The sequence below is a fragment of the Anguilla rostrata genome, chromosome 10 (assembly GCF_018555375.3).
Source record: "Anguilla rostrata isolate EN2019 chromosome 10, ASM1855537v3, whole genome shotgun sequence".
NCBI classification, from domain to species: Eukaryota; Metazoa; Chordata; class Actinopteri; order Anguilliformes; family Anguillidae; genus Anguilla; species Anguilla rostrata.
This window is the reverse complement of record NC_057942.1, coordinates 38,002,475-38,027,811: the sequence shown is the minus strand read 5'-3', so window position 1 is coordinate 38,027,811 and position 25,337 is coordinate 38,002,475. Positions and strand designations below refer to the sequence as shown.

The following is a 25,337-nucleotide window of genomic DNA, read 5'->3' as shown; positions in this document are numbered from 1 at the left end:
TACCAGGTTTTAATAAATCAGGTATAATATCACAGTCCTGGCTAGGTAAAAGGCTGGGTTTATTCTACCTGTATCTGCAGTTGACTCCTACTTCATATATTGTGAATAAATAAGACTGACTGTCCTCCACCCGTGTGTGTGTATGTGTGTTGCATGTGTGTGTATGCGTGCGTGTGTGTGTGTGTGTATGTGTTGCGTGTGTGTGTGCGTGTGTATGTGTGTGTATGCGTGTGCATGTATATGTGTGTGTGTCTCCCGCAGGGGAAGCAGTGCTCAGATAAGGTCAGCACACAGGCCCTGCAGAAGTCCCAGCAGGCGAAGGCCCGCCTGGAGGAGGCGCTGTTGGGCGGGATGGGAGCCCGCGGGGAGATGATGAAGAGAGTGGGCGGTGAGGCTTATGATTGGATGAGAGCTGTTCAGGTTTCTCCTCACTGGATGAGAACCACTCAATATTTAACATAAATGGATGGGTCTGTTTTGAATTTATAGTGTGTTGCCTGAGTTCAACTCAGTCAAGTTGATAGGCACAATAGAACAGGCGCTCTCAAAGTCATACTTCAGCTCACAAACTGGAATGATTATGTGCAAATTGCAAAAAGCAAGCGCGATGACTTGTGTTTCCATCAACGGACCTCCCTGGAAGAAATCCCTGGGCTCACGGAAGACAGACTGTCAGGAACCTTTCAAAAAAAGCGGCATTCAAAATATGATCTCACGGTGCCTGCTATGTTCTGGCTGTTGTCTTGTTTCAAGAGCGGAACGTTGTCTTGTAAACATCCCCAGTGAACACTGAAAGCCTTTGGCTGACCATATTTTAAAAAATGAACGATTTTGACACAAGTTTTATGAATGCAAGCATGCTAACTTTAACCATGTGTTCCAAGGATGGTTCGTGTGATGAGTGTGGTTTCTTCCCTCAAACATATGGAAAGTCAACGGTGCCAAAACATCTTATAAAATACATCTCATCACGGTTATTTTTTACCTGGTGACAGTCATGTCAGCGGGACATTATTGCTCGCGGCAACACGTTTAAACGAACGTCAGCCAATAGCAATGCCGGAATTGTGTGTTGGTTAGCATATTGCATCAAAGCATATGTCACCATGACAACATTTCCAGAGCGTGTTGATACCATTCTGTTATGCTCATTCGATTGCGATGTGCCCCTTAAAATTACTTATGCTTGGCTTTCCATAAATCTTAATCACCTCAACATGTCAAATATAAACTCAGAAAAAATGAACGCGTCAACACGTACATATTTTGACGCGTTGATTCTGTTCATCTGAAGACATGCAGTCTTATGGAAAGCCAACGGTGGCATCTTTAAAAATACATCTCATCTAATTTTTTACCTGTTGACATCGAAAAAATTGGCAAGGAAAGAGGGTAAAACTGCATGGATTTAGACTAATAAAATGAATGTGTCAACATGTAAATTTTTGAAGCGTTAAAATTTTTCTGACCTTTGACCCCCGGTGTTTGCTGAAAATGCAGGTAATGACCGGACCATCGGTCAGAGGGAGAACCTGCGATGGAGGAAAGACCTCACTCAGTGGCGACAGACCAATGACAGACACGACAAGTGAGTCATGAGATTGCACAGATTGCACAGTGTCCTCAGTGTGTGTGTGTGTGTGTGTGTGTGCGCGCGTCCACATACTGTTGCTACAGTACTCCCTGTATTGATGGACAGATGCGGACACATGACAAACTGAAGCACAGCTGGTCTGCATGAGAATTTAAATCCATCATTTCTTTTCCTATGATGTCACAGAACGAAGGCGGAGCTTGACCAGGAAGCCCTCGTCAGTGGCAATCTGGCCACAGAGGCTAACCTGATCATTCTGGACCTGCTGGAGACCATTGTACAGGTGAGAGATCACTGAGCATGTGTGAGCAGGGCCCAGAACAACCTGTGGGTGGGCCAAACATTTGTCTACTGAAAGGATCTATGGTGAACTTAGCATTGCTAAATGATATTAGCATCCTGGGAAGGGTTCTATGGAGACCTCAGCATTGCTAAATTATATTAGCATTACTGTGCAAGAGGGGATTCACACGTTCTCTCTGCTAATTTCTTTGTGAAACATACCACGAACGCTGACATGCACAAGCTGTTTCACGTGTGTTGCGTAATAACGGTGGGCGCGGGGTTTTGTCTGTGCAGGGCGTGTCCCTGGCGGACTGTAAGGACAACGTTGTGGGCGGAGTCCTGCGGGTGCTCCTGCACTCTCTCTCCTGCAACCAGAGCACCAGCTTCCTCTCTCACTGCTTCAGCTCGCTCAGAGCACTCATCGTCAAGGTAACACTGACTGACGCACGTGTGTATTTATGCGTGTATATGTGTATTCATGATCTTACGTGTGTGTCTGCATTTATGTAGGTTTGCGTATACATGTGAATACTGTGGGTGTTCGTGTGTCTCTGAGTATTTATGCAGATTTGTGTAAGCTATATTGCGTGTAATGTTACAACACATTACAGGCATTTGGCAGAAGCTCTTGTCCAGAGTGTACAACCATAACCAGGGACAAGTGTGTTGAAAATGTGTGTATTGTAATGTGTGTGTGCAGTTCGGGGACCTGCTCTTCGAAGAGGAGGCGGAGCAGTGCGCAGACCTGTGTCAGAAGGTGCTCCAGTACTGCAGCAGCTGCGTGGACGGCAACCGCAGTCAGGCCTGCGCAACACTCTACCTCATCATGAGATACAGCTACAGCTCAGCTAGCGTAAGAGCTACACGCTACACACACACACACACTCTACCTCACCATGAGATACAGCTACAGCTCAGCTAGCGTAAGAGCTACATGCTACACACACACACACACACACCACACACGCACACACACTCTACCTCACCATGAGATACAGCTACAGCTCAGCTAGCGTAAGAGCTACATGCTACACACACACACACACACACACACACCACACACTCTACCTCACCATGAGATACAGCTACAGCTCAGCTAGCGTAAGAGCTACACGCTACACACACACACACACACACCACACACGCACACACACTCTACCTCACCATGAGATACAGCTACAGCTCAGCTAGCGCAAGAGCTACACGCTACACACACACACACACACACACACACCTCACACGCACACACACTCTACCTCACCATGAGATACAGCTACAGCTGAGCTAGCGCAAGAGCTACACGCTACACACACACTATACAAACACACATACACACTCTACCTCACCATGATACAGCTACAGCTCAGCTAGCATAAGAGCGACACGCTATACACACACGATACACACACACACACACACGCACACTGTACACACACACACACACTCTACCTCACCATGAGATACAGCTACAGCTCAGCTAGCGTAAGAGCTACATGCTACACACACACTATACAAACACACACACACACACTCTACCTCACCATGATACAGCTACAGCTCAGCTAGCATAAGAGCGACACGCTACACACACACGATACACACACACACACACACACATACGCACACTGTACACACACACACACACTCTATCTCATCATGAGATACAGCAACAGCTCTGCTAGCGTAAGACCTGCACACTATACACACACACTGCCGCTCTCACTGATTGGTGGGGCTGTGTCTGTGCAGAACTTCTCGCGGGTGAAGATGCAGGTGACCATGTCTCTGGCGTCTCTGGTGGGGAAGTCGTCGGATTTCCACGAGGAGTACCTGCGCCGCTCGCTCCGCACCATCCTGGCCTACGCAGAGGAGGATACGGAGATGCAGCCCACACAGCTGCCCTCTCAGGTACTGCCCCGCCCACACAGCTGCCCTCTCAGGTACTGCCCCGCCCACGCGGGTACTGCCCCGCCCCCATACAAGTACTGCCCCCCCCCCACACAGGTACCACCCCGCACTCTCAGGCACTGCCTCACCCACAGCGGCCCTCTCAGGTACTGCCCTGCCCACACAGGTACTGCCCCGCCCACACGGGTATTGCCCCGCCCACACAGATACTGCCATGCCCACACAGGCACTGCCCCACGCCCACACAGGTACCACCCCGCCCCCACGGGTCCTGCCCCGCCCTCCCAGGTACTGCCTCACCCTTTCAGATACTGCTGCACTCTCACAGATAGTACCCTGCTCACACAGACACTGCCCTGCCTACTCAGGCACTGGCCCCTCTCAGGTACAGCACTGCCCCGCCCAGCTGCCCCCTCAGAGACCCTGGTGTTCTGTTCTACTCTTCAGGTGGACGAGCTGCTCAGGAACCTGAACAGCATCCTGTCAGACACAGTGAAGATGAGGGAGTTCCAGGAGGACCCAGAGATGCTCATGGACCTCATGTACAGGTACTCACACCTGTTATCTCATGTACAGGTGCACACACCTGTTATCTCATGTACAGGTGCACACACCTGTTATCTCATGTACAGGTGCACACACCTGTTATCTCATGTACAGGTGCACACACCTGTTATCTCATGTACAGGTGCACACACCTGTTATCTCATGTACAGGTGCACACACCTGTTATCTCATGTACAGGTGCACAGATCACGTACATGTTGACATACAGGCATCGTCATGTCTGCTGATTCACCAATTGACTGACTAATCAGTTGTCGTTGTATAGACTGATTGTGATTGGCTGATAGATCATGTGTTATTTGTTTACGGAGTGATTGACTGACTGTTTGGTGACCCACCCCAGAATAGCGAAGGGGTACCAGACGTCTCCGGACCTGCGGCTCACCTGGCTGCAGAACATGGCGGAGAAGCACAACACCAGGAAGTGCTACACCGAGTCGGCCATGTGCCTGGTGCACGGCGCCGCCCTGGTGGCTGAGTACCTGAGCATGCTGGAGGACCACAGCTACCTGCCTGTGGGCAGCGTCACCTTTCAGGTGAGCAGTCACCTGACCACTGTGACATCTGCCACACCCACCTGTCCACAGTGACCTACCACAGATACCTGATTTTGTATTTGTCCATTGTTCAAAGTTTTAAAAAAACCACGTTCATCTCTCTGTCAGAATATTTCGTCCAACGTGCTGGAGGAGTCGGCCGTGTCGGACGACATCCTGTCCCCAGACGAGGACGGGGTGTGCTCCGGGCGCTACTTCACCGAGAACGGGCTGGTGGGCCTGCTGGAGCAGGCCGCTGAGCTTTTCAGCAACGTGAGTTCCCACGGAAACCACGCCGTAGCCCCTCCTACCGACCTGCGCGGTTGACCGATCCACTGGCCCGACAATCTCTCCCTCCCCCCCTCTCTCTAAAATTCAAATTAAAATTCATGTGCTTCCTTGGCAGGAATGTTTCCTAAGTGTACAACAATACATCTTAATATCGCTGTAGAAAAATAATTAGCAACCGCCACCCCTCTCTTTGACTGATTGGTGCTTTCCTCAAGTGGAAGACTGACCTCCATGTGCCCCTCTCTCTCAATTCAACTCAGATTCAATTTTAAAATGCTTTATTGGCATGAAATTAAGCTGCGTTGCCAAAGCAAACAGGAGGGACAACAAACAACAACAACAGCAGACAACAAACAGTTGCCTCGCTAACTCCAGGGGCAGTGGGGAGAAAATCTGTTTATTATATTCAACAAACTGTATAGTACAGAGGGTAATACAGTGATACTATCTGTCTCTTTGCTCTCTCTCTTCCTTTCTCTCTATCCCTTTAATTGTCTCTCTTCTCCACTCGCTCCATCCTTGCCCAATGGCTATTCTCTCTTTGTAGGGCCAGCTGTTTGAGATGGTGAACGAGGTTTACAAAGTCATCATCCCCATCCTGGAGGCGCACAGGGACTTCCGGAAGCTGGCCTCCACGCACGACAAGCTCCAGAGAGCCTTCGAGAGCATCAATCAGAAGGTGAGCTTCCCGGGGTTTTGGGGAAACCCTCGGGTTACGGCTACAGCACCCGTACCCCACAGGCGCGCTCACCTGCGAACCTTCCATTCATTTTAATATACCACGGTCCACACAATGCCAGTGTACTGTTAGTGCTGAGCCGACAACAGGTGACCCACGCGCTCCTGAAATGTCGTTGGAACTCAGGCTGACTTAAAACCCGCCCCCTGGCAAGGCACAGCCAATCCTGCGCCCAGCTACGGGGACAATCAATTAGAATTATGGCATCATCATGTCTCCCTTAGAAGCCAGAAGGGCACTCTCCACCAATCACACAGTGTGTTGGTAACAACAATTAGAGCAAAGCCAATGGTAATTGGTGGATATATTCTGCCAGTTGTCACTTTAGCAATAAAGACCTTATAAAAAGTATAGCCAGAAAGTATCCACCAATCATCTTTGGGGTTGTCCTGTTTCTTCTTACCAACATACATTGTGATTGGTGGAGCTTCTCTCTGGTTTCTACGCGAAAAGTAAGGACACCACCATCTCATCCCTATTTTATTTTCACTGCTGTGGACTGCTGGTCATGGTGTAAAAAAATCCTCATAAAAATGACAAAAACTAAACATTAATTGAGCGTGGCTGCTTAAAAACTGAGCTCATTAAAAAAAAGAAAACTTAAATGGGGAATGTAATCAGTCAGCGGGAAAAAAAAAAAAATCTAAAAAAGTTTTTCAAAAACAGTTCACTCACTTTCCGTCTCCAGACTCAAGCCCTGCCCTTGAGTCAAAGTAACGCGAAGTTAACCCGCGGTTAGGGTGTCGCTGTATAAAGTCACACAATTTAAGTCATCCTTTGCAAAGTGGGGTAAGTTGGGGGGTGGCTGTGGTTAAAGTTGCTGAAATTTGAATAAAATGCAATGCTAGGCCCACATTCAAGTCTCAATTTCATAGCACACCAGGGACAAAACAGCTCTACACTAAATACTAAATTTTTCCATATTGGAAATATTTTCAAACGTACCAACAGTAATACATTCATATTTGAAGGTACAGTGCCGTATAGCCTCACTCGGTCTACCATTATGTGTGATGTGTTTCGATAGTCCAAACTTGTGGTCGAATGATGAAAAACATATTTATAATGAATAACTGGCTAAACCCCAGATTTGTGTGATATGTATGTAAGAGGCAATGGTCGTTTTATTGCAGTTCGAAATAGAACTTTTTGCGGTCACAACTTCTGACGCACATTCTGCTAGTGTGAAACTGATGCTTCATAATTCTGAAATTATTCAACATTTATCTGGCAGTTATTTATATGAGATAATCTGCTTTTCCACCAAGAGTCTGGACCATAAAATATGTAATAAAACGCCTGGTTGATGGGACACGTTTATCGTGGGGTCGTTGGGGTACAGTAGAGGTCTTTGTTCTCGTTTGTGGTGCATGCTGGGAAATGAACCTGGATCCTGCCGGTGTAGACCACTTCTGGTAAACCTCTCAGTGGGGATTAGTGGTCTGTGGGATAAGTGGTATGTAGGATTAGTGGTCTGTAGATGTACTAGAACAGACAACAGAAGCGAAGGGCGAATCCTGAACCTCACGCACCACTGCTGACCTCCACAGGGACACAAGCGCATGTTTGGAACCTACTTTCGGGTCGGTTTCTACGGCAGCAAGTTTGGAGATCTGGACGAGCGGGAATTTATCTACAAGGAACCGGGGATAACCCATCTTCCAGAAATTTCTCATCGACTAGAGGTAAACAAAAAAAATTGAAAATATAAAACTATTAATATTTTATAAAATATTCAAAAACACAAACACAATATGTGATTTGTTTTTAAATTAAAAGGAAACATTTTTACAAGGATTTCTAATGTAATAAAAACAGTAAATTGAAATTCATCTGTAAATGTACTGTCAGAGAGTTAAGTACTGGTTAGAGTAAGGGGTTTCCAACAGGCTCAGGTGGAGTGGGTATACTAGTGCATGGAAGAAACTCTAAATCATGATGTCATAGTATCACAGATCCATAGAGGACATGTATGCACCTTACCTGAAAGTCTAAAATATGTAAGTTTGCAACAGTATGCAAATTAACATTCTTTCAATGGGACGTACTGGGTGTGAAATGGCAGTGTGAGCTGGGGATTATGGGTAAATTTTGACTTGGGGTGCCTCCTTCCCTCCCCAGAACTTCTACAGCCAGTGTTTCGGAGAGGACGCGCTCGAGATGATCAAGGACTCCACCCCTGTGGACAGGAACAAGCTGAACCCCAACAAGGTACACGGAAAACTGAGGGGGGGGGAGCTCTCGCTCCGATCGCGCGCGGAGTCTGAAAAATAAAAAAAATAATAATAAATAAATCCGCCGCGGCCCAGGGCCAGTGATCTCACATTCCCCGACACCCTCAGCGGGCTGAGTAAATATTTACACCTGCTAATCTCTCCCTGGCGCTCTTCCACCGCTCCCATTTTAATCAGAGCACTCCGGCGGCTAGCACACAGCCCCCCCCCGCCCACAACGGCTGGAGGGAGTGAGAATGTGAGATCTGAGGTTTCACGGGGTTCCTCTGCCAGCTTGGGCTCTCTCCTGCACTGATATAAACGAGACGATCACCCAGTTGGTTTTTTTTTTATTGATATTTTACAAAAAATATTCCCTTTTTTTTTTTTTTTTGCTTCAGGTAAGAAACCACCGCATGGAAAAACAGGTTTCGCCGTCAAATCTACCGACATTCGGTTCAGTCAGTCCTCCAGAGTCTTCTTTCCATCTAAACTGCCCCAACTCCCTTTTTTCCAGGCTTATATCCAGATCACCTACGTGGAGCCCTACTTCGACGACTACGAGATGAAGGACCGGCTGACCAACTTCGAGAAGAGCTTCAACCTGCGTCGCTTCATGTACACCACGCCCTTCACCAAGAGCGGCCGGCCGCGGGGGGAGCTGAGCGAGCAGTACAAGAGGAAGACCATCCTCACCACCATGCACGCCTTCCCCTACATCAAGACCCGCATCAACGTCATCCAGAAAGAGGAGGTACAGCAGACACGCGTGGGGAAGGGGGGTTGCCGGTTCCAGTCCCCAGCTAGCTGTGCTGTCACATACAGGAAGTGGAAGCCGTTACCTGAGCCAGTGTCTCCCAACCCTCCCAACCCCCCCCCCCCCCTCTGCAGTTCGACCTGACGCCCATAGAGGTCGCCATCGAGGACATGCAGAAGAAGACTCGGGAGCTAGCCGTGGCAACCCACCGCGAACGGCCTGACGCCAAGATGCTGCAAATGCTGCTGCAGGGGTCTGTGGGGGCCACTGTCAATCAGGTATGCCCCGCCTCTCGCACACATACACTCTCACATACAGGGCTACTGTCAATCAGGTATGTCCCGCCTCTCGCACACATACACTCTCACGTACAGGGCTACTGTCAATCAGGTATGTCCCGCCTCTCGCACACATACACTCTCACATACAGGGCTACTGTCAATCAGGTATGCCCCGCCTCTCACACACATACACTCTCACATAGAGGGCTGCTGTCAATCAGCTCAGCTCCGCCTCTCACACACATACACGCACATATAAATTGTACAGGGAAAGAAGTCTATTGTGGGCTGTACCAGGAGAGACGTGCATGCAGAGAAACAGTAAACAAAGTGAAGGATCATGGGCATTTCGTGATTGTCATAAAACAAACATAAAGAAAGAAATCCGGTACACTAGCAAATTTAATCACACTCCAATTACTGATGTTCGCATGAGAGAGTCACAATCCAGTCTATTTACTCTCCCCAGTTTCTCATCTGAATTCCTTCCTGCTCCATATTATACTCAGGGTCTGTTTACACTGTGCAAGTACTGTATTTAAACACAAAAATTGTTTTTATTTTTTTTGGGTGGTTGGGTGTCATGACATGGCTGTTCACACAAGTGAAGGTCTTTGGACTTTTAGACCTGATGACTGAATATTTAATATTTGTGGGTATTTATATCATTGTTGGCATGACGTGAGATGTCATATGTGATATTTTGAGCAGTACCAGTTTAACTAAAAGCAGAGGTGAGGACTACGAGGTCAATTTAGCGACAGTACCATGATCTCTTCCTGATGTTCGGCTTTACACCAAAGCCTTTTTTTTAAAAGCATAGTGTTCTGTTTACAAACAGTTTTCCCAATGTTCTCTTGTCTTTCCTTCTTTGCAACTGTCATTCTCTCCATCTCTCTCCCTCCTGTCTCTCTCTCATCCCTCCTCTCCTTCTCTCTCCCTCTCTCTCTCTCAGGGACCCCTGGAGGTGGCCCAGGTTTTCCTGAACGAGATTCCTGCAGACCCCAGACTCTTCCGCCACCACAACAAACTGCGTCTCTGCTTCAAAGAGTTCATCACGCGGTAAGAGAGAGAGAGAGAGAGAGAGAGAGAGAGCATGAGGAGAGGCATAAAAGAGAGAGAGAGAAAGAGAGAGAGAGACATCTTGAGGAATTGAGGAAGAATGATGGATGAGAGGCAGAGCGCATGAGAGATGGAGTGAAGGAGGAAAAGAGAGGGAAAGTAAGACATCCAGAGGGCTGAATTTTACTGGAAGATGACACCAGTCAGACACACACACACACACACCATCCTTGTGCTTGGAGGAAGAGGTGGTGGAACAGCCTCCTGGGCTGCCTGTTTTATTGGTAATTAACCGAGTGAGATTAGTTTGTGCTCGTTTCCTCGCCAAATAAGCGTGACCCACTCTCTCGTTAGTTTCATCTTCCCGCCAAGTAAATAAAGTAAAGAGGCAAGTGAGGCCAGGGAGGTTACGGTGGTGAGAAATTTAAGGACGCGATAGTCACATAAGGGCCTCAGGGGGAAAATCACATCAGTAACAGTGCACCAGTTTGGTTTTTTTTAGGTATTCCGATGAATTGAACTCATGTCCCCAGGTGCCCTCTGTTAATATATGTGCTGTACATCTGAAGCGTGCCAACTGGCAACGGCCCTTAAACTTGAGTTTCAACTAATGATCCACCGCAGAACTCTTCAGCTCATTATCCATCCACATATTTACTGTATAATGAAGCAAACTTTTTTTTTTTTTTTTTACAAAACGCATATTATTACCATAACTCAGCTCTTGCAATTTGCATTAGTTTTCAATCCAATCAAAAGGCCCCAGTATTCCTTTGCCCCCCCCCCTCACTGGACTCCCCATAGTGAGCATGCCCCCCATCCGAGCACGACTCTCCTCCCAAAGATGTCTTTGATTTTGTTTTTCGGAATGTCGAATTCCTCTGCCCCTCTGTGGCCAGCACACCGATAAATATTTACTGCAATTTTAAAAAATGTTTGCTTTTCTCCCTCCTACGCACGGTCCAGGCAGTCAGGGCCCTGGCTGCATTTCTGTCTGTTCAGTAGATGCCAAGTCTGACCCTGCCTGCGCCTCATGGTGGCCATTATGGCTCAAAGGGGCACTGGGCCCCACTGTGTTCCTCTGTCACCCATCAGACATTTTTGCCAACAAAATTGCGACTGGAAAGACTCGATGCCTCATTTTTGCAGTGAAATAACAGTAAAAACAACCGACTTTGACATTTACACATTGACCATTTAGTATAAAAAGGGAAAATGACTCAAACGGCAACAAAAAAGGATAGAATTCTTAAAATGGAAAAGGTAACAGTGACATGCTTTAAAACAATATTTGTCGTTCAGACATTCTACTAAATTCCGCCAGTTCGAGGTGGTAAAGAAAAGCCAGACGTTTCAGTTATGCATGACCTTCTTCGGCGTATAGCCTATATTTCTGGAAGCATCTTGGTATTTGTAAAGAGCGCGGTCTGCCAACACCAGCTACGCGAGAAGGCCAGTTTGCCAGTCTGCGCCCTCTCGAATTGAGACGAGGTTTCAGCAATTGGACAGTCCTACATATACACCAAGGGTGCAGGTTTGGTTGGGAAGTTGGTAGGTAGTCCTTTTCACCGTTAGTGTCAGTGCAAGCGTTATGATCAATTGTAGTCGTAGGGATGCAATTGACCTCAGGTTTTCAATCAATTTCCAATTCCTTAAATGAACAACAAACATGCCACATAGCTATAAACATATCCAATACATAAACAATCATGATAGCTAGGCCTACTGGCGACCAAATGCAGTTGAATCTGACTGAATCACTGCGCAGCGAAATAAGTCTGTCACGATAAATGACAGTAAATGACGCACATTTCTAGCATAGAACCGTCGGTTTTTATCGCAATACTGAGCACCACAGCGGGCGCAAACGTAAAACGAAACCTTAAGCTAACTTACCCACGCAGACTGCACCCGTAAAGCAGAAATTCTGCTAAATGAAATCTCTTCAGTATCGTCTTCTCATCAAGTCCCTCTTGAAGGACAGACTGTACCAAATGTTCCTTGCGTGGATGAACCATGCTGGGAGGACAGCGAAACTATAACTAACTGCTTGAACTGCATTATAACGCTGGTAGTTATAGGCTAATGTTAGGAAATATAAAGTCGCAAGAGTTGTACAGTTCCCAAAAAAGTTAATACGAAACACCAGTTTGTCCATATATAGCCCTGTCGTCGCGTTTATCGTTCGTTTCCTGCATTACAGTGCCCACGTCTCTTTAGTGTCCAATATCAAAAATTAATTCAGCATTTTTTTTTGACCACGGCGTTGGAGTAGTAGCGTGCATGCCCTAACCAACCAGCAAGTCAACCCAGAATAACTCCGCCTATCAATTAGTGGGGAAAAAGGTCACTAAAATGACAGGTGCTTCTGTCAGTCGTGATTTTCTTTTATATGTTTGACCTTTTCATGAGTAAAATATTTTATTTGGGAACATTTGTTTTATTAAGATAAATACATTTATTTTACTAAATGTTCCCAGTATTACCAAGGAAAATACTGTCACTTCACATGATCTGAATTGGAAAATCTCTGCTGACCCAACATCAAATAGAAGACTTGACCAAGGCGTAAGCAAGGTTACTTATCCATCTGCTAGCTGTTGGATGACTTATTGAAAATCGGATTCAGACTAAGCTACGGCGAGGGACGGAGTCAGTTTTCATGGCCAGACACACGTTACAGATGCATTTTATGGCGTGACGCATTATTTGTGTGGTCACAACTGTTGTCCAGGCAACCTACACAGCTTACGTACACAACTTACGCCATCCATTTCATACAGACCCGAATCAAAGCCAAATTTACTGAGGCCGTTCATTTGCTTTGCTCAAGGATGCAATTTGCAGTGTCCTCCCCAGGGTTCAAACCTGCAATCATCTAGTCATGTGGCTTTTTCCCAAACCACTGTAAGCCTACAGTTCTCTATTAGTCTAGTTCTCTGACCACTATAAACAAATATATAGTCCACCTACTTTTACTCTGTTACCTCCCATCTGCCTAACGTCAATGTCATTGCTAACTGCTTTAGTTGAATTAAATTAGGCCGGGGCAATCTGAGGGCAAGGCTGATCGCAGCCGTGCCCAGCTAGCGAGCGCGCGATACTCTTGCAGTCTCGCTCTGCAATGTAACTCAAAATGTTGGGGTTGACGCGGTTACACCTGAGTTGTCCATTTCGACCGCAGGTGCGGAGAGGCGGTGGAGAAGAACAAGCACCTGATCGCGGCGGACCAGAAGGAGTACCAGCAGGAACTGAAGAAGAACTACAACAAACTGCGGGAGAACCTGAGGCCCATGCTGGAGAGGAAGATCCCTGACCTGTACAGGCCAATCATCAAGCCCCGCATCGAGAGCAGGTAACAGGGCTGACAATCAATCCCAGATCACAGAGCAGGCAACAGGAAACTTAATCAGTCCCGGCACACAGAGCCAGTAACAGGAGCCTTAATCAATCCTGGAACACAGAGCAGGTTACAGGACCCTTAATCAATCCCGGCACACAGAAGGGGTAATAGGAAACTTAATCAATCCCTGCACACAGAGCAGGTAATAGGATCCCTAATCAATTCCTGAATTCAGTGCGTATAACATAACTGATACAGAACCTGTTAAAAAACATGGCCCTTTATCAAGAGCTACATTTATAAACCTGGACTGGTATCAAAGAGTGCATTCATAAAATTTTACTTATGCATTAAACCTAGAGCTCTACAGAGCAGCTGCAATTGCTTTAGTAATTTTAGTGAGACCACAGTCCATTAGATGACGGTCGGTGAATTTCTGCCAGTCATGTGTTAGCTGCAGAAGTATCGATTTCAGTGTAACCTGGCACACAGTCTACTGAAAAAATATCTTATTGAAGAATAACGGGGCATGATCAGACTGTCTAATTCTTCCTCAACCTTCAACTATGATTGAAAGAAAGAATACACAAAAAATATATAATTAGCCATTACAGACATTTATACCAGTAAGAGTTGTCTTCATTAGGGGAACTCTGAGGCATCTTTAACACATGTGAGCACATGCTGTGTCACAAAATCAGTGTGTTGTGTGTTCATGCATCTCATGTAAATGTACTCGGGCAGGCAGACAGCTGTGATAATTAATTACACCACTACACCTAGTTTAGAATCACTTAATTTGATGTCATGTATCACTCCGTCTTAGGATATGCGTGCATAGTGAAGCCTGAGTTAAACCTTATCCGTTAAACTCACTCTGTGAATACTTGTGTGTATTGTATTTGTATCCAAACTTGTCCTCAATTTCACACACACCCCCCCCCCCCCACCCCCACCCCCATCTGTGTCTGCTACCTCCAAAAGGGATTCCTTCAAGCGGCTGAGTTTCAGACGAGCTGCAGAGGAAAACTCCTGAGGTACCCGCTGACCCAGACAGAGGCTCTCTGTTGCACATTAGGCAGAAGAGAGGAGGAGAGGAGAGGAGAGGAGGGAGAGAGAAGAGAGAATGAGAGAGGAGGGAGGTGGTCTTTTACTGGCCAGAAGGTCCCCAAGGATGGAGACTGAGAACTGGGCCTGAGGCTGAGGGACCGTCTGTGCCCTGCTTGACACATTTGGGCAGGGGTGCTGGTCTCCGAACTAAAGATGAACCACACAATTCAGGCTTCTGCTACTCAATGGAAACATTAGGACTGGATTCACTGCATTTTGACAAATGCCAATTGCTGAAATGGTGCAAAAAGACGTTTCAATCGCAAGAAAAAAAAAGGTTCATGTGGCCCAAGAAGCTGGGCAAAACAGGATCCATATTCATACAGACATTCTAGAACTTTCTTTATTCAAATACACAGGTTACTGTACAGATGGTTTCAGATGGCCAGATACTGTACATTATTGTCCAATTGAGCACTCTGCCAATGTCATTTTTACACTCTTCTTGAGTTGTGTCATTTGTGTAGCACACACAGGCACACACACACACACACACACGAGATAGAGACAGATTGATGAATAAGCCGTCTAATATGATGATTACCTTAATATTCCTTTAACAGTGGAAGGCCCCGTGTATCTGCTTGCATTTGTTGTTTGCAACTGCCAGGCACTCTGTTCCACAGAGACAGAGGGTCAGACCTGAGGAAGAAAGACTTGCTTAACAGAGAAGAGCACACAAACAAACTGTCCTTTCTAACTGCTCCCTTGTAATGCAAAACATGGTGTCTATGCATGACACATGCAAAGAACAGGGCTGTGAGAATCTCATTTACAAACAAAGGACACTTCCAAATGCCCAGAGAGCATTCCTATGGTGTGCAAGACCTCTCTGTCTCTCACTCAGAATATGAGAACTGAACAGTTCAGCAAAACAACAAGATGCTCTCCAGTATGTGGTAGCCTTCAATCAAATTCAATTCGATGACATTATTCATTTCGGGCAGTTTGTTCACACAAGTCTGGTTTACATTACTTTTTTTTTTTTTTTTTTTTTACACACCCAGGAAAAGCTGCGAAGAACCAAGAAATGAATCTCTACGGTACATTCTTTGCCCTCTCGTCCAAAACAAAAAGCGCGCCTTTTTGGGGTGACAGCGCCACAGGGGCACAGGAACGGGGTCCAGACCCCAAAAACATCTTAAGCATTTCGGTACTGAACTCGTGCAGGCTGAGGGGGAAAGGGTCGGCGGTGTCGTCCTTCTGTGGCAGGCCGTGTTCCGTGCCTCTCTGCTCGCGCTCCGGAGCCCTGCTCTGCGTCTCCAGCTCTGACGTTCATTGGAGAAGGCAATGCTTGTTACAGATGAAAAACGAAGGGACCGAGGAGGGCAATAATGGTTTACAGAAGTTCCCAAATTCATTTTACTCGCTTCCTCCTTCTCTCTCTTATTTTTTTCCCCCCCTCAACTCATTTACAGCAAGGTGGCCATTTTGAGTGGCAGGCTTCCAGAAACTGTGCATTTGAAACGATGGTTGGCTCTTTCATGCGTTCGAAATTAAGGGTGATGAGGTGTGACTGAATTCTTTTTTAATAGCAGTGCATAAATGGAGCTTTTTGATGTGGGTATGCTGGAAATATACCAGGAGAAATGCAAGGGCCCTGCAAGGCTCACGAGTGCCAAATCTGAAACACATGGAATTATCAATACTGTAATTTTAAATTTACAGTCATACTTAGTTCTTGTCCACCCTCAAGCTGTGTCTTATTAGATGCACAATAAGCATGCACCATGTTCAACTAATTAAAGCCATTTCAGTTTTTTCTTTTTAAACTGTGGTCAGTAAAACATTATTTTTGTTTAGACTGAATAAATGTACATTTTTAAAAGTATGAGAAAGCTTAGAATTCTGTAACAAAAGTGACAGATAAGGACACGCACGTGTACATTAATTTTTGTTAACTTATGGATCGTCTGTCCAGTATATAAACATATCACAGTCTGTTACAACACATTTAGCTGCTTTTCATAAGACGAGATGTATGAGTGTAAAAGTATAAGCACTGGAATCTATTTTGGCGAGATTTTATTTTTTACATTAATATAGGGTATCATTTGTACGTAAAGATCATGTGGTGTGATTAAACAGCCATGTTGAAATTTCAATGTGACGCACTTGAATCTAATAAATGTTGTATGTAAAATCCGTTTCTGGTGTCTCAAGCTTGTTGATTTCACATGAATTAAAAATCTGCTCAATGCACAAAGGTAAAATTGATAAACTATATAAAAGTGTATTTGTCACAGGTGAGGGGTATACGTGGGAAGTTCTTGTATACCTTCCACATTGTTGCTCGAACACTTGCCATGTTACTATTTGTACACCATAGACGCACTGACAGTAGGGTCAGTTGATTACCTCCTGGCACATCTCAGTTACACTGACACTCAACAGTACAGGAGCCAATAAACCGACATCTGTTTAGCAAGAAAGCAAGTTATGGTTTACTAGTCACTGCAGACAGAAGTCTCTATCTTGCGGGAGAATATCACTTAAAATGCGCCATATTTGTTTGTCCTATACTTTCATCTACCACCCCGTTTGAATACATTATAGCCATTGCGTACACTGCTGTATTTTTTTAAATGAATTAAGAGGAAAACTGGACACTGACGGCAAGCTCCTATTTATTTCCCGTCGCACAATCGTGACGAAATACATGTGCGCCGAAGATCGTGCGTGTTTGTTGTGGGTGCGTGTGACAGGTGACAGGTCGGTGTTCAACTCTCATAGAAGATATCAGTGTATTTTGGTTGTGAATGGTTCAGATTCTATCATCAGGAGTTAATTCGTGTATCAGTAGTTTAGCCTTCTGTTCTGTTTCGCGAATTAACTTGTTCGCTTGGTGTTCGCTTTTATATGGTCATGAAGTTCCAAAGCTAGAAATATAGATGTCTAGTTAGTTTAGACAAACGTTGGTGAGCAAAAACTACCAGCACGTATTGTCCTGAATAATAAAACCAGTATTCCTGAGACTAGAACCATTTGAATGGTGTGGTGTGTTTTAGCTTTCATGTTTATTGCATTGCATTTAGCTAACTTGTATACATAGTCAGTTGGTTTCTCTTTAGTGCACGAGCTCACACATAAGTTAAAAGTTGTCTAGCTCAACAGACCGGTAACTAATCACCTCTAGTGTGTAGCTATAACGTCACCACTAGATAATTAAAGGATAAATCAATATGTCGAAAAGTGTGACGTCGTGAGTGGTGGCAGACTGCATGTGTGTATTTCTTGCATTATTTTGCACTTGTCCATGTCCATGATATCTTATAAATAAAACATTTCTGCAATACTACAGATGTAGATTATTTATTTACTGAACCTATTCCGAGTATCACTTGTTCGAAATGTTCAAATATACCCGAATCCTTCTGCTAATTATGACACGGGATTGGGGATCATTATTTTGCCGACACTTCAAAACAATTTGCAAAACGCAAATCACATGGGAGAATACACACTGCAAAACCAATGCAAAACATGCACAACCCAAGTCATATCAAATAAACAAATGCATATGCTGGAATATTAATCAAGATTGTGCTATGATAGTGCGCAAGCTTTTCTTTCTCCTGATATACATTGAAATATATTCAGATATAAGCAGCTGTTAAAAAGCCGTTTAGCTGCAAGAAGTTGTTTGAGACCAAACTCCAAAAATTTCTGAGGACCACAGAGCTATTGGAGACACATGAAAAAATGTGCATCCTATAGCTACATTGTCTGGATCCTTTTTTCATGTCTGTACCCAGAATGTGTAATATGTGTAGTGCGATGATTTGTGTGTGTGTGTCTGTGCGTTTGTATGTGTGTGTACATACATACATATACACATGTACACATTTTTGTTTTTAAATGAACAGAGGTGCTGACAGCACAGAAGGTGTACTGTTGATCAGGTGTGCCACAGAAAGTCTGACATGGAGCCAATCCCAAACACGGACCCGGACCAGGATCTGGACCCCAGCACAGACGACCTGCCACTGAAGGCGAACACCAACCACATGCTGGTGAAGCACTATGTGCTGGACCTGACCGTTCACTTCGACCGCGAGGTCATCAGCGGAAGCATCGTCCTGTTCCTGGAGGCGGGGAAATGGACGGGACATGAGCGTGGGGCGGGGTCCGGACCAAACCCCTCCCCCTCTTCCACAGGCCGCACCCCCGGGACGGAGCGTCCTGTCTCGGACTCGGCCGGCGGTCCCGTCGCCGGGGCAGTTGGGGACTGTTGCCACGGCGACCCGCAGCCCTCCGCGGCCGCCTCGGATGGGGTCTCCGCCGGGCGGGAAGAGGGGTCCTGGGAGGACGGGGGAGGTGATGGCGATTTCGTCCTGGTGCTGGACTGCTGTGACCTTGCTGTACGGAAGGTGGAGGAGGTGGATGTGGCCTCGGTTCCAGGTATGGGGTCGCTGTTCCCCGGAGGGGTCAAAGGGCGCTCGGACGGGGCTTCCCTGGTGCGCGAGCTGGCCTCCATGCCTTCCTCACGCTGGAAGCAGCAGCAGGACCTGTACTCCCAGTGTGCCCGTGCCCCTGCCCCACCAGCAGGGGGCGCTCTTCAGTTCCGCACTGACCGCTGGAGTCTCCAGATTAGGAAGAGGGGGGTTCAGGCGCCCCACGCCTTTCCCCTCGCTGTGAGGATCTGGTACCAGACAAAACCGGAGGGAGCTTCAGTGAGGTGGACCAAAGACCAGAGTGGCAGGTTGGCATGGAGAACGACACTCCTCCTTCAGTGTTTACTGACAGGGACACAATACATGTGATGCATTTTTCTGTCTATGTATGGAAAGGTATTGCTAGATACAGGTTTGTGGCTTGATCTGGTGCCATCAGTCAGTTGGTTATGTTCAGTAGAGTGCGTTTTGTAAGACCAGAAATGGCTCACACTGCTATTCACTGGGAGAATTCACTGGGAGAAGCATTTCCTTCCCCCATACAAAACCAACATTCCCTGCTGCCAATGTACTGATGCAACACAATCTTTACATTTTATTTGATATAAACTGTGGAAGGGACCTGTAGCTATTCCAAAATATTTCCAAGATAATGATGAAGTAACAGTGATTATTACCCAATAGTTACCCAAATCACTGAGAGACAAGCATTGGTCGGTTAACTAAGTGAAATAAATGTGTGGTGTCTGAAATGCTGTGTCTCCCCAGGCCATGTGTTTACACCCAGGGCTCGCCCATCAACAACCGAGCCCTCTTCCCCTGCCAGGAGCCTCCGGTTGCCATGTCAACCTGGCAGGCCCAGGTGCGCGCCCCCAGCGACTGTGTGGTCCTCACGAGCGGGGAGAACGAGGCCTGTCCTGTCCCAGAGGAGACAGGTGCTGAGCCCGCTTCTCTTTCCCACTGTAGAGCTGGAACCAGGCAGGCTCATTATAGCCCTTTCCCACTGTAGAGCTAGAACCAGGCTGGCTCATTATACCCCTTTTGCACTGTAGAGCTGGAACCAGGCTGGCTCATTATAGCCCTTTCCCACTGTAGAGCTAGAACCAGGCTGGCTCATTATACCCCTTTCGCACTGTAGAGCTGGAACCAGGCTGGCTCATAATACCCCTTTCCAACTGTAGAGCTGGAACCAGGCTGGCTCATTATATCCCTTTCCCACTGTAGAGCTGGAACCAGGCTGGCTCATTATAGCCCTTTCCCACTGTAGAGCTGGAACCAGGCTGGCTCATTATACCCCTTTCCAACTGTAGAGCTGGAACCAGGCAGGCTCATTATAGCCCTTTCCCACTGTAGAGCTGTACCAGGCTTTGAAATACCCTCTCTGTTCCGTCTCCATTGTCTCTCCTTCCGTTTCCAGGGTTTTCCTGCTGGGATTATTACGTCACAATGCCCATGCCAGCCTCCACTTTCACCATAGCAGTAGGGCAATGGGTGGAAGCCAAGGCAATGACTGATCCCAGGAGGAGGACGGATGTTGTGGGCGTGAATCTCCCTGCGAGTGGCAGGTAGGCCGTCTTGAGTTTGCTCTTTGCTCAGAGAAATATGGATCCCGACATCACACACATAAGCTCAGACATAAACAAAGAGATGTTGTGTGTGTTTTGCAGCTTGGAGCAGAAATTTACTCCTCAGGATGGTGAGCCAGATTCACTCGGTGTGAGCGAGAAATCCTGCTCTGGGGTAGATTCCTCAGGTCTGGCCGGCGAGGAACGGACCCGGCACTCTGACATCGATTGCTCAGGTCTCACTAACCCGGAGCCCTGCAGCCACATGGATTACCCGTGCCGGTTCCCCGACACTGCAGCCCAGGGTCAGGCAGTGCTCCCGCACCGGGTCTTTACCCCGCCCAATCTCCAACAGCAGGCGGAGTCCATGCTCCTCCCCCTCCTGCCCCCCTGCCTGGCTGCCGCCCACTACCACCTCGGGGTCCACCCCTTCTCCCGCCTCGATGTGCTCATTGTCCCCCCTGGATTCTCCAGCCTCGGGATGGCCAGGTAAAAACTCTACCCCTGTACACCGGTGTGCCACTTCTCCAAGTGACCAGTAGAGGGCGTGCGTAAATCCAGCTTTCAGAAGAAGTCATTTCCTGAAAGGGGATCTTGGATAAATGGAATACCACAGGGGTTTACAGTAAACTGAGGTGTTTGACTTGCAATTTGAACTTTGTAACTCTTTTCTTTGGCTAAAGTAAAGCTCAGCAGGGCAGTGATTTTACCACAGTGTGGGAGAGCTATGTCAAAGCTGTGTAGATGTGAGACATCACCAGAACACCAGTCTATTGCCATGGAAACAGAAAACAGACACGTCCACTCTCAGCCCAAAATTGCTGTGTGATGTGCAAAATTATAAGTTTCACAGCAGAGATGACTGCATAATTTTGCATTTTAATACTGTCATTGTGTAGTAGTAACGCTGCAGGCTAAAGGTCAGTGCTTAACCGGCTGTGCCACTCTGTGATCATGGCCAGGAAAACCTGCAGCTCTGTCTGTTAACCCTCTTCTTTTCCTGTAGCCTGCAACGTCACTTGCATACCTGAGTCTTCACCCCACTCCTGAGCCTGACTCTGTACCTGCATTGTGGGGACATCCCATCCGCATTTTGTCCTGCGTTCGTTCAGACTAGACTTTGTCCAATTTGCATTCACCTTAAAACTGAATGCATTTCATGAATCAAAAAATGCCTGCAGTCTCTCTCTCTCTCATGCACACACACATACACATACACAAACAGACCTCTTAGCTGTCCATCATGTCTGATGATGACGCTTGCTCCAAGGGAGGGAGGGTGGGGGGGGTTCAGCGTCGTTGACGCTGGTACCACTTCAGGTGGCTGTGGAGGCCAATGCGTGAGCCACACGCTCGTCCACAGGTGGGGCAAGGGAGCCCAGATGTTGGGGCAATGCCGGCAGCCCTCCGGTGTCGTTGGGCACGTCTAAAAACAAACATAACCACGCAAACCAAAACAGTGCTGGCGTTCCAGTGCACTGCCAGCTCCTGGCTTCCCGGTGGCGGGGCGCCGAGGCGTTTCCCGGACGTGATTCCCGGTGGTTTGGCGAGCGAGCACTAGCGGGCCTGTTAGCCGTGTTTAGGAGGGTTCTGCAGACGTTTTGTCAGTCGTGACCCTCAGTGAGGTACGAGCCCAGATTTACCTCCCGTGTGGCTCGACCGACTGCCGTCGGCACCTTGCGTCCACATTCGGGGTCCCCCGCTGCTCGGGACTGAGGGTTGCTAGGGTGATTTGAGGACAGGGTCCGGTGGTCCAGCAGTAGCCTGTTATCTGAGGACAGTCAGGTTTTTTCGGGAAACAGTTGTCATTCTGTGACGTGAGGTTTGGACGGTTTTTCGGCCAGAACTTGATTTCCACGTCAACTTGTGTGTTCAAATGTTCCCTGGACCTGGACGTGGTGGAACGTGCACGTGTCTCCACAAACAGTGTTCATGCATTTCACGAGCTCAGTTTCTTAGTATGGCCAAGAAATATACTGTATGTCGCTTGCAGCTGCCAATTCAAATTTCCTTTTGCAATTCATTACCTGTTATTGGCTATTTCATCCGTTTGTCTTTGCGGGAATGAGATCGAATGTTTATTTGTGAAGACAAAATCCAAATGACGCTTGGTGAATGGCAGCGTGACTCCTCAGAAGTTGGATATTTGTCCTTTAGAAGAAGAAAGAAAGCAGGGGAAAGACTGTTTCTGACGTTTCTTTGATTAAAAGTCGGCACCCGGGTGGCCATCAGACAGGTTCCAGCGTTTTCATCGGGAGAGCTGCCCGCTGCCGTGCCAACATTCCGGCAGGGGGGGGGGGGGTGGTGTTCTGGAGAAAATGAGGTCATCGCTCTAAGCCCAGACTAGAGATTAGCTGGCCCTCAGCATCAAAGGCGGCGGCTATCGCTACTTTAGCGCCGTGTTCTCAGATCAGCGGCCGCGGCCGCGCCCTGCCTTTCCGTGGGCTGCTCGGCAGAACAACAACGCCTCGCCTTTCATTTTCTTCTAATTGGGAGCCGACGCCTCAAATCCCTCCCCCACCCCCTCCCCCCCCCCTCCTTTTTTTTTTAAGGAGTGCAAATGTTTGCCAAGGTGATGTTTGTACAAGTTTCCTTTTCCCGTATCTGCAGGAGTATGTACTTATTGAGACTTGGCTGAATTCCAGTTCGTTTGTGCTTCTCTGTGTGGAGTCGCCGTTTGACTTCAGACCGGAAAGGTTTTGGTCATCGCCGATTAGAGAAACTCCCCCGTCTCTCTCCCCCATTACAGCACAGTGTAATGCCTCAAACTTACAACTGTCCTGCAAAGGCCAAAAGGGATAGGCTAGTGGGGTGTATGTGTATGTGCAGTGTGGTGTGTGTTGTGTGGTGTTGTGTGTGTGTGTGAGTGTGTGATGTGTGTGTGTGTGTGTGTGGTGTGTTTGTGAGTGCGTGTGCATGCAGGGGGGGTGGTGGTCTGGTACTGTGGGGGTAAAATTACAATCCTGAGGGATGTTGGAGAGGATATGTGTGAGAATATGTGGATTATGCCCAGCAACAAAAGCCATTAGCTCCTGGACGAACTTCAGAGACCAAAGGCATTTAATCTTCAGTTTGGGAAATATAAGAGGCCCTGGATCTGACACCAAGCCAAATACAGCTTCTATATCCTGCTCCCACATCTGTGGGGGACGGGGGGAGGGCGGCTGAGGTATGAGGAGGGGGGGGAGGGCAGGAAACCAAAGATTAAGAAGTCAAGTAAGGGCAGGCCAAACTGGCCAGACCTACCCTGCGCTCACTAAGGAACAAGGCATCATGGGAATCAGAGCCTCTCCTCCAATCAGCACAAGCCCTTGTCTGTGGCCACACATGACCATTTGGGTGTAAAATAGTCACTGGCTCACCTGGGGTGTCACATGGTCTCTCAGGTGTAGAACAGTCACTGGCTCTCCTGTAGCACTGTGTGGCCTGTAGGGTGTAAAATAGTCACTGGCTGTACCGTAGTGTCACATGGTGTATAGGGTGTAAAATAAGCACTGGCTCTCCTGTAGTACTGTGTAGCCTGTGCACGACCCCCTTTAGAACATGGCACCATGTCCTGGTTTACCCAGTCCAAGCGTGGTTGTGAAATAAGAAAGACACAAGACTGTCAGCATTACAAATAAATATGGGGGAAAAACCCTTCTGGCCAAGAAAATAAATCATGCAGAAGTACATATTTTCCATAACACTGAAAAAAAAATGTGAAACTCTTGTTTTCGGGAATTTGCGGGAGAGAGGAAGTGAGGCGTTGCGCGGCGGGGTCGGAATCGGGTCGCGATTGTTTCCGCTAACCGGCCCTCCCGCGAGCCGCCGGCGGGAATGACTCAACGGGCCGATATCTCCGCGATCTGGGCCTGAACCGCCGCTCGGCTCGGGGGTTTCAGGAGAAAAGGGCACGGCGTTGTTTTTCTCCTCCTCCTCCGCTTCGAAGCCGCCGGTCGGCTCGTGTCTCTCTCGACGGAGCGAAGTGGAGCCGCCGCGGACGCTCGGAGCCGCCGCCGCGCCGCTGCGCTAAGTCGGGAGTCTTTCTCGTTTCTCCTCGTTTCGCCTTTAGCGAGAGCGATTGTCGTCGGGTCTTGAGAGGGAGGGAGAAAATAAAAGAAGAAAAAAACGAAAAGAAAAAAAAGGCGCCGTCTTAAGTAGCTTTTTTTTGGCGTGGGATCAGAATCTGTGGAAATCCTTTTACAGGATTTAGGGTAAAGGAGTCGTTCTGCTACGCTGTCGCTCTCGAAGGGCTGAGCGCAGATTTAGCGTCCGCGCTACGCGAGAGAGCCGCCGGCCAAGAAAAACTTCAAACAAAAAATAAAAAGTTTTATTTTATTAATCTCTCTTTGGATTTTAAATTAGGCCATGGTCGCGTTGTTTGTTGACATATCTATGTCTGATTGTTTTTATACTGTAATCTAAGAGCTGACGGAGAATTTCCATGATATGTTTTAATGGATAATAAAGATTCCTGCTGCATTTTGTTCAGCGTGGGAGAGCTCAGCTCCAGCTCTTCTTGGTTCGCTGTCTGAAGACCCTCTTGTCCCGGCTGACTTCTGCGGTTTAACTTTCATACATCACACAGTCATCAAGCCGCCGCAGTGATTCATGGGTAAAGCGGATTGCTGAAAGGGAACAGCCAATGTTCGGCCCCCTGGGATTTGAACCTGCAGCCGCCTTTTCGGAAGACCGCTGACGTACCCTTCG

General features: G+C 47.4%; 2 protein-coding genes across 9 annotated transcripts in view; both read left to right on the top strand.

The window, feature by feature from the left end:
- Positions 1 to 16,833, top strand: part of dock8 (dedicator of cytokinesis 8) — a 57,250-nt gene extending 40,417 nt beyond the window's left edge. For 3 of the 4 annotated variants that reach the window (XM_064296903.1, XM_064296905.1, XM_064296904.1), the window contains 17 exons: positions 262 to 388; positions 1,501 to 1,588; positions 1,781 to 1,877; positions 2,174 to 2,308; positions 2,580 to 2,732; positions 3,629 to 3,787; positions 4,235 to 4,335; positions 4,698 to 4,890; positions 5,020 to 5,163; positions 5,729 to 5,860; positions 7,471 to 7,605; positions 8,042 to 8,131; positions 8,651 to 8,887; positions 9,025 to 9,168; positions 10,127 to 10,233; positions 13,418 to 13,588; positions 14,561 to 16,833. In XM_064296903.1, the coding sequence (XP_064152973.1) occupies positions 262 to 388; positions 1,501 to 1,588; positions 1,781 to 1,877; positions 2,174 to 2,308; positions 2,580 to 2,732; positions 3,629 to 3,787; positions 4,235 to 4,335; positions 4,698 to 4,890; positions 5,020 to 5,163; positions 5,729 to 5,860; positions 7,471 to 7,605; positions 8,042 to 8,131; positions 8,651 to 8,887; positions 9,025 to 9,168; positions 10,127 to 10,233; positions 13,418 to 13,588; positions 14,561 to 14,612 (2,265 nt within the window). In that variant the 3' untranslated portion in view covers positions 14,613 to 16,833. The remainder of the gene's footprint in view (positions 1 to 261; positions 389 to 1,500; positions 1,589 to 1,780; positions 1,878 to 2,173; positions 2,309 to 2,579; positions 2,733 to 3,628; positions 3,788 to 4,234; positions 4,336 to 4,697; positions 4,891 to 5,019; positions 5,164 to 5,728; positions 5,861 to 7,470; positions 7,606 to 8,041; positions 8,132 to 8,650; positions 8,888 to 9,024; positions 9,169 to 10,126; positions 10,234 to 13,417; positions 13,589 to 14,560) is intronic. The other variant, XM_064296902.1, reaches the window with a different exon arrangement.
- Positions 16,834 to 17,292: 459 nt separating this feature from the next.
- Positions 17,293 to 25,337, top strand: part of aopep (aminopeptidase O (putative)) — a 75,931-nt gene continuing 67,886 nt past the window's right edge. For 3 of the 5 annotated variants that reach the window (XM_064296908.1, XM_064296906.1, XM_064296907.1), the window contains exons 1-5: positions 17,312 to 17,398; positions 18,553 to 19,388; positions 19,849 to 20,015; positions 20,498 to 20,645; positions 20,748 to 21,134. In XM_064296908.1, coding sequence (XP_064152978.1) covers positions 18,610 to 19,388; positions 19,849 to 20,015; positions 20,498 to 20,645; positions 20,748 to 21,134 — 1,481 coding nt within the window. In that variant the 5' untranslated portion in view covers positions 17,312 to 17,398; positions 18,553 to 18,609. Of the gene's footprint in view, positions 17,399 to 18,552; positions 19,389 to 19,848; positions 20,016 to 20,497; positions 20,646 to 20,747; positions 21,135 to 25,337 lie in introns of all 5 variants that reach the window. The other 2 variants (XM_064296910.1, XM_064296909.1) reach the window with 2 other exon arrangements.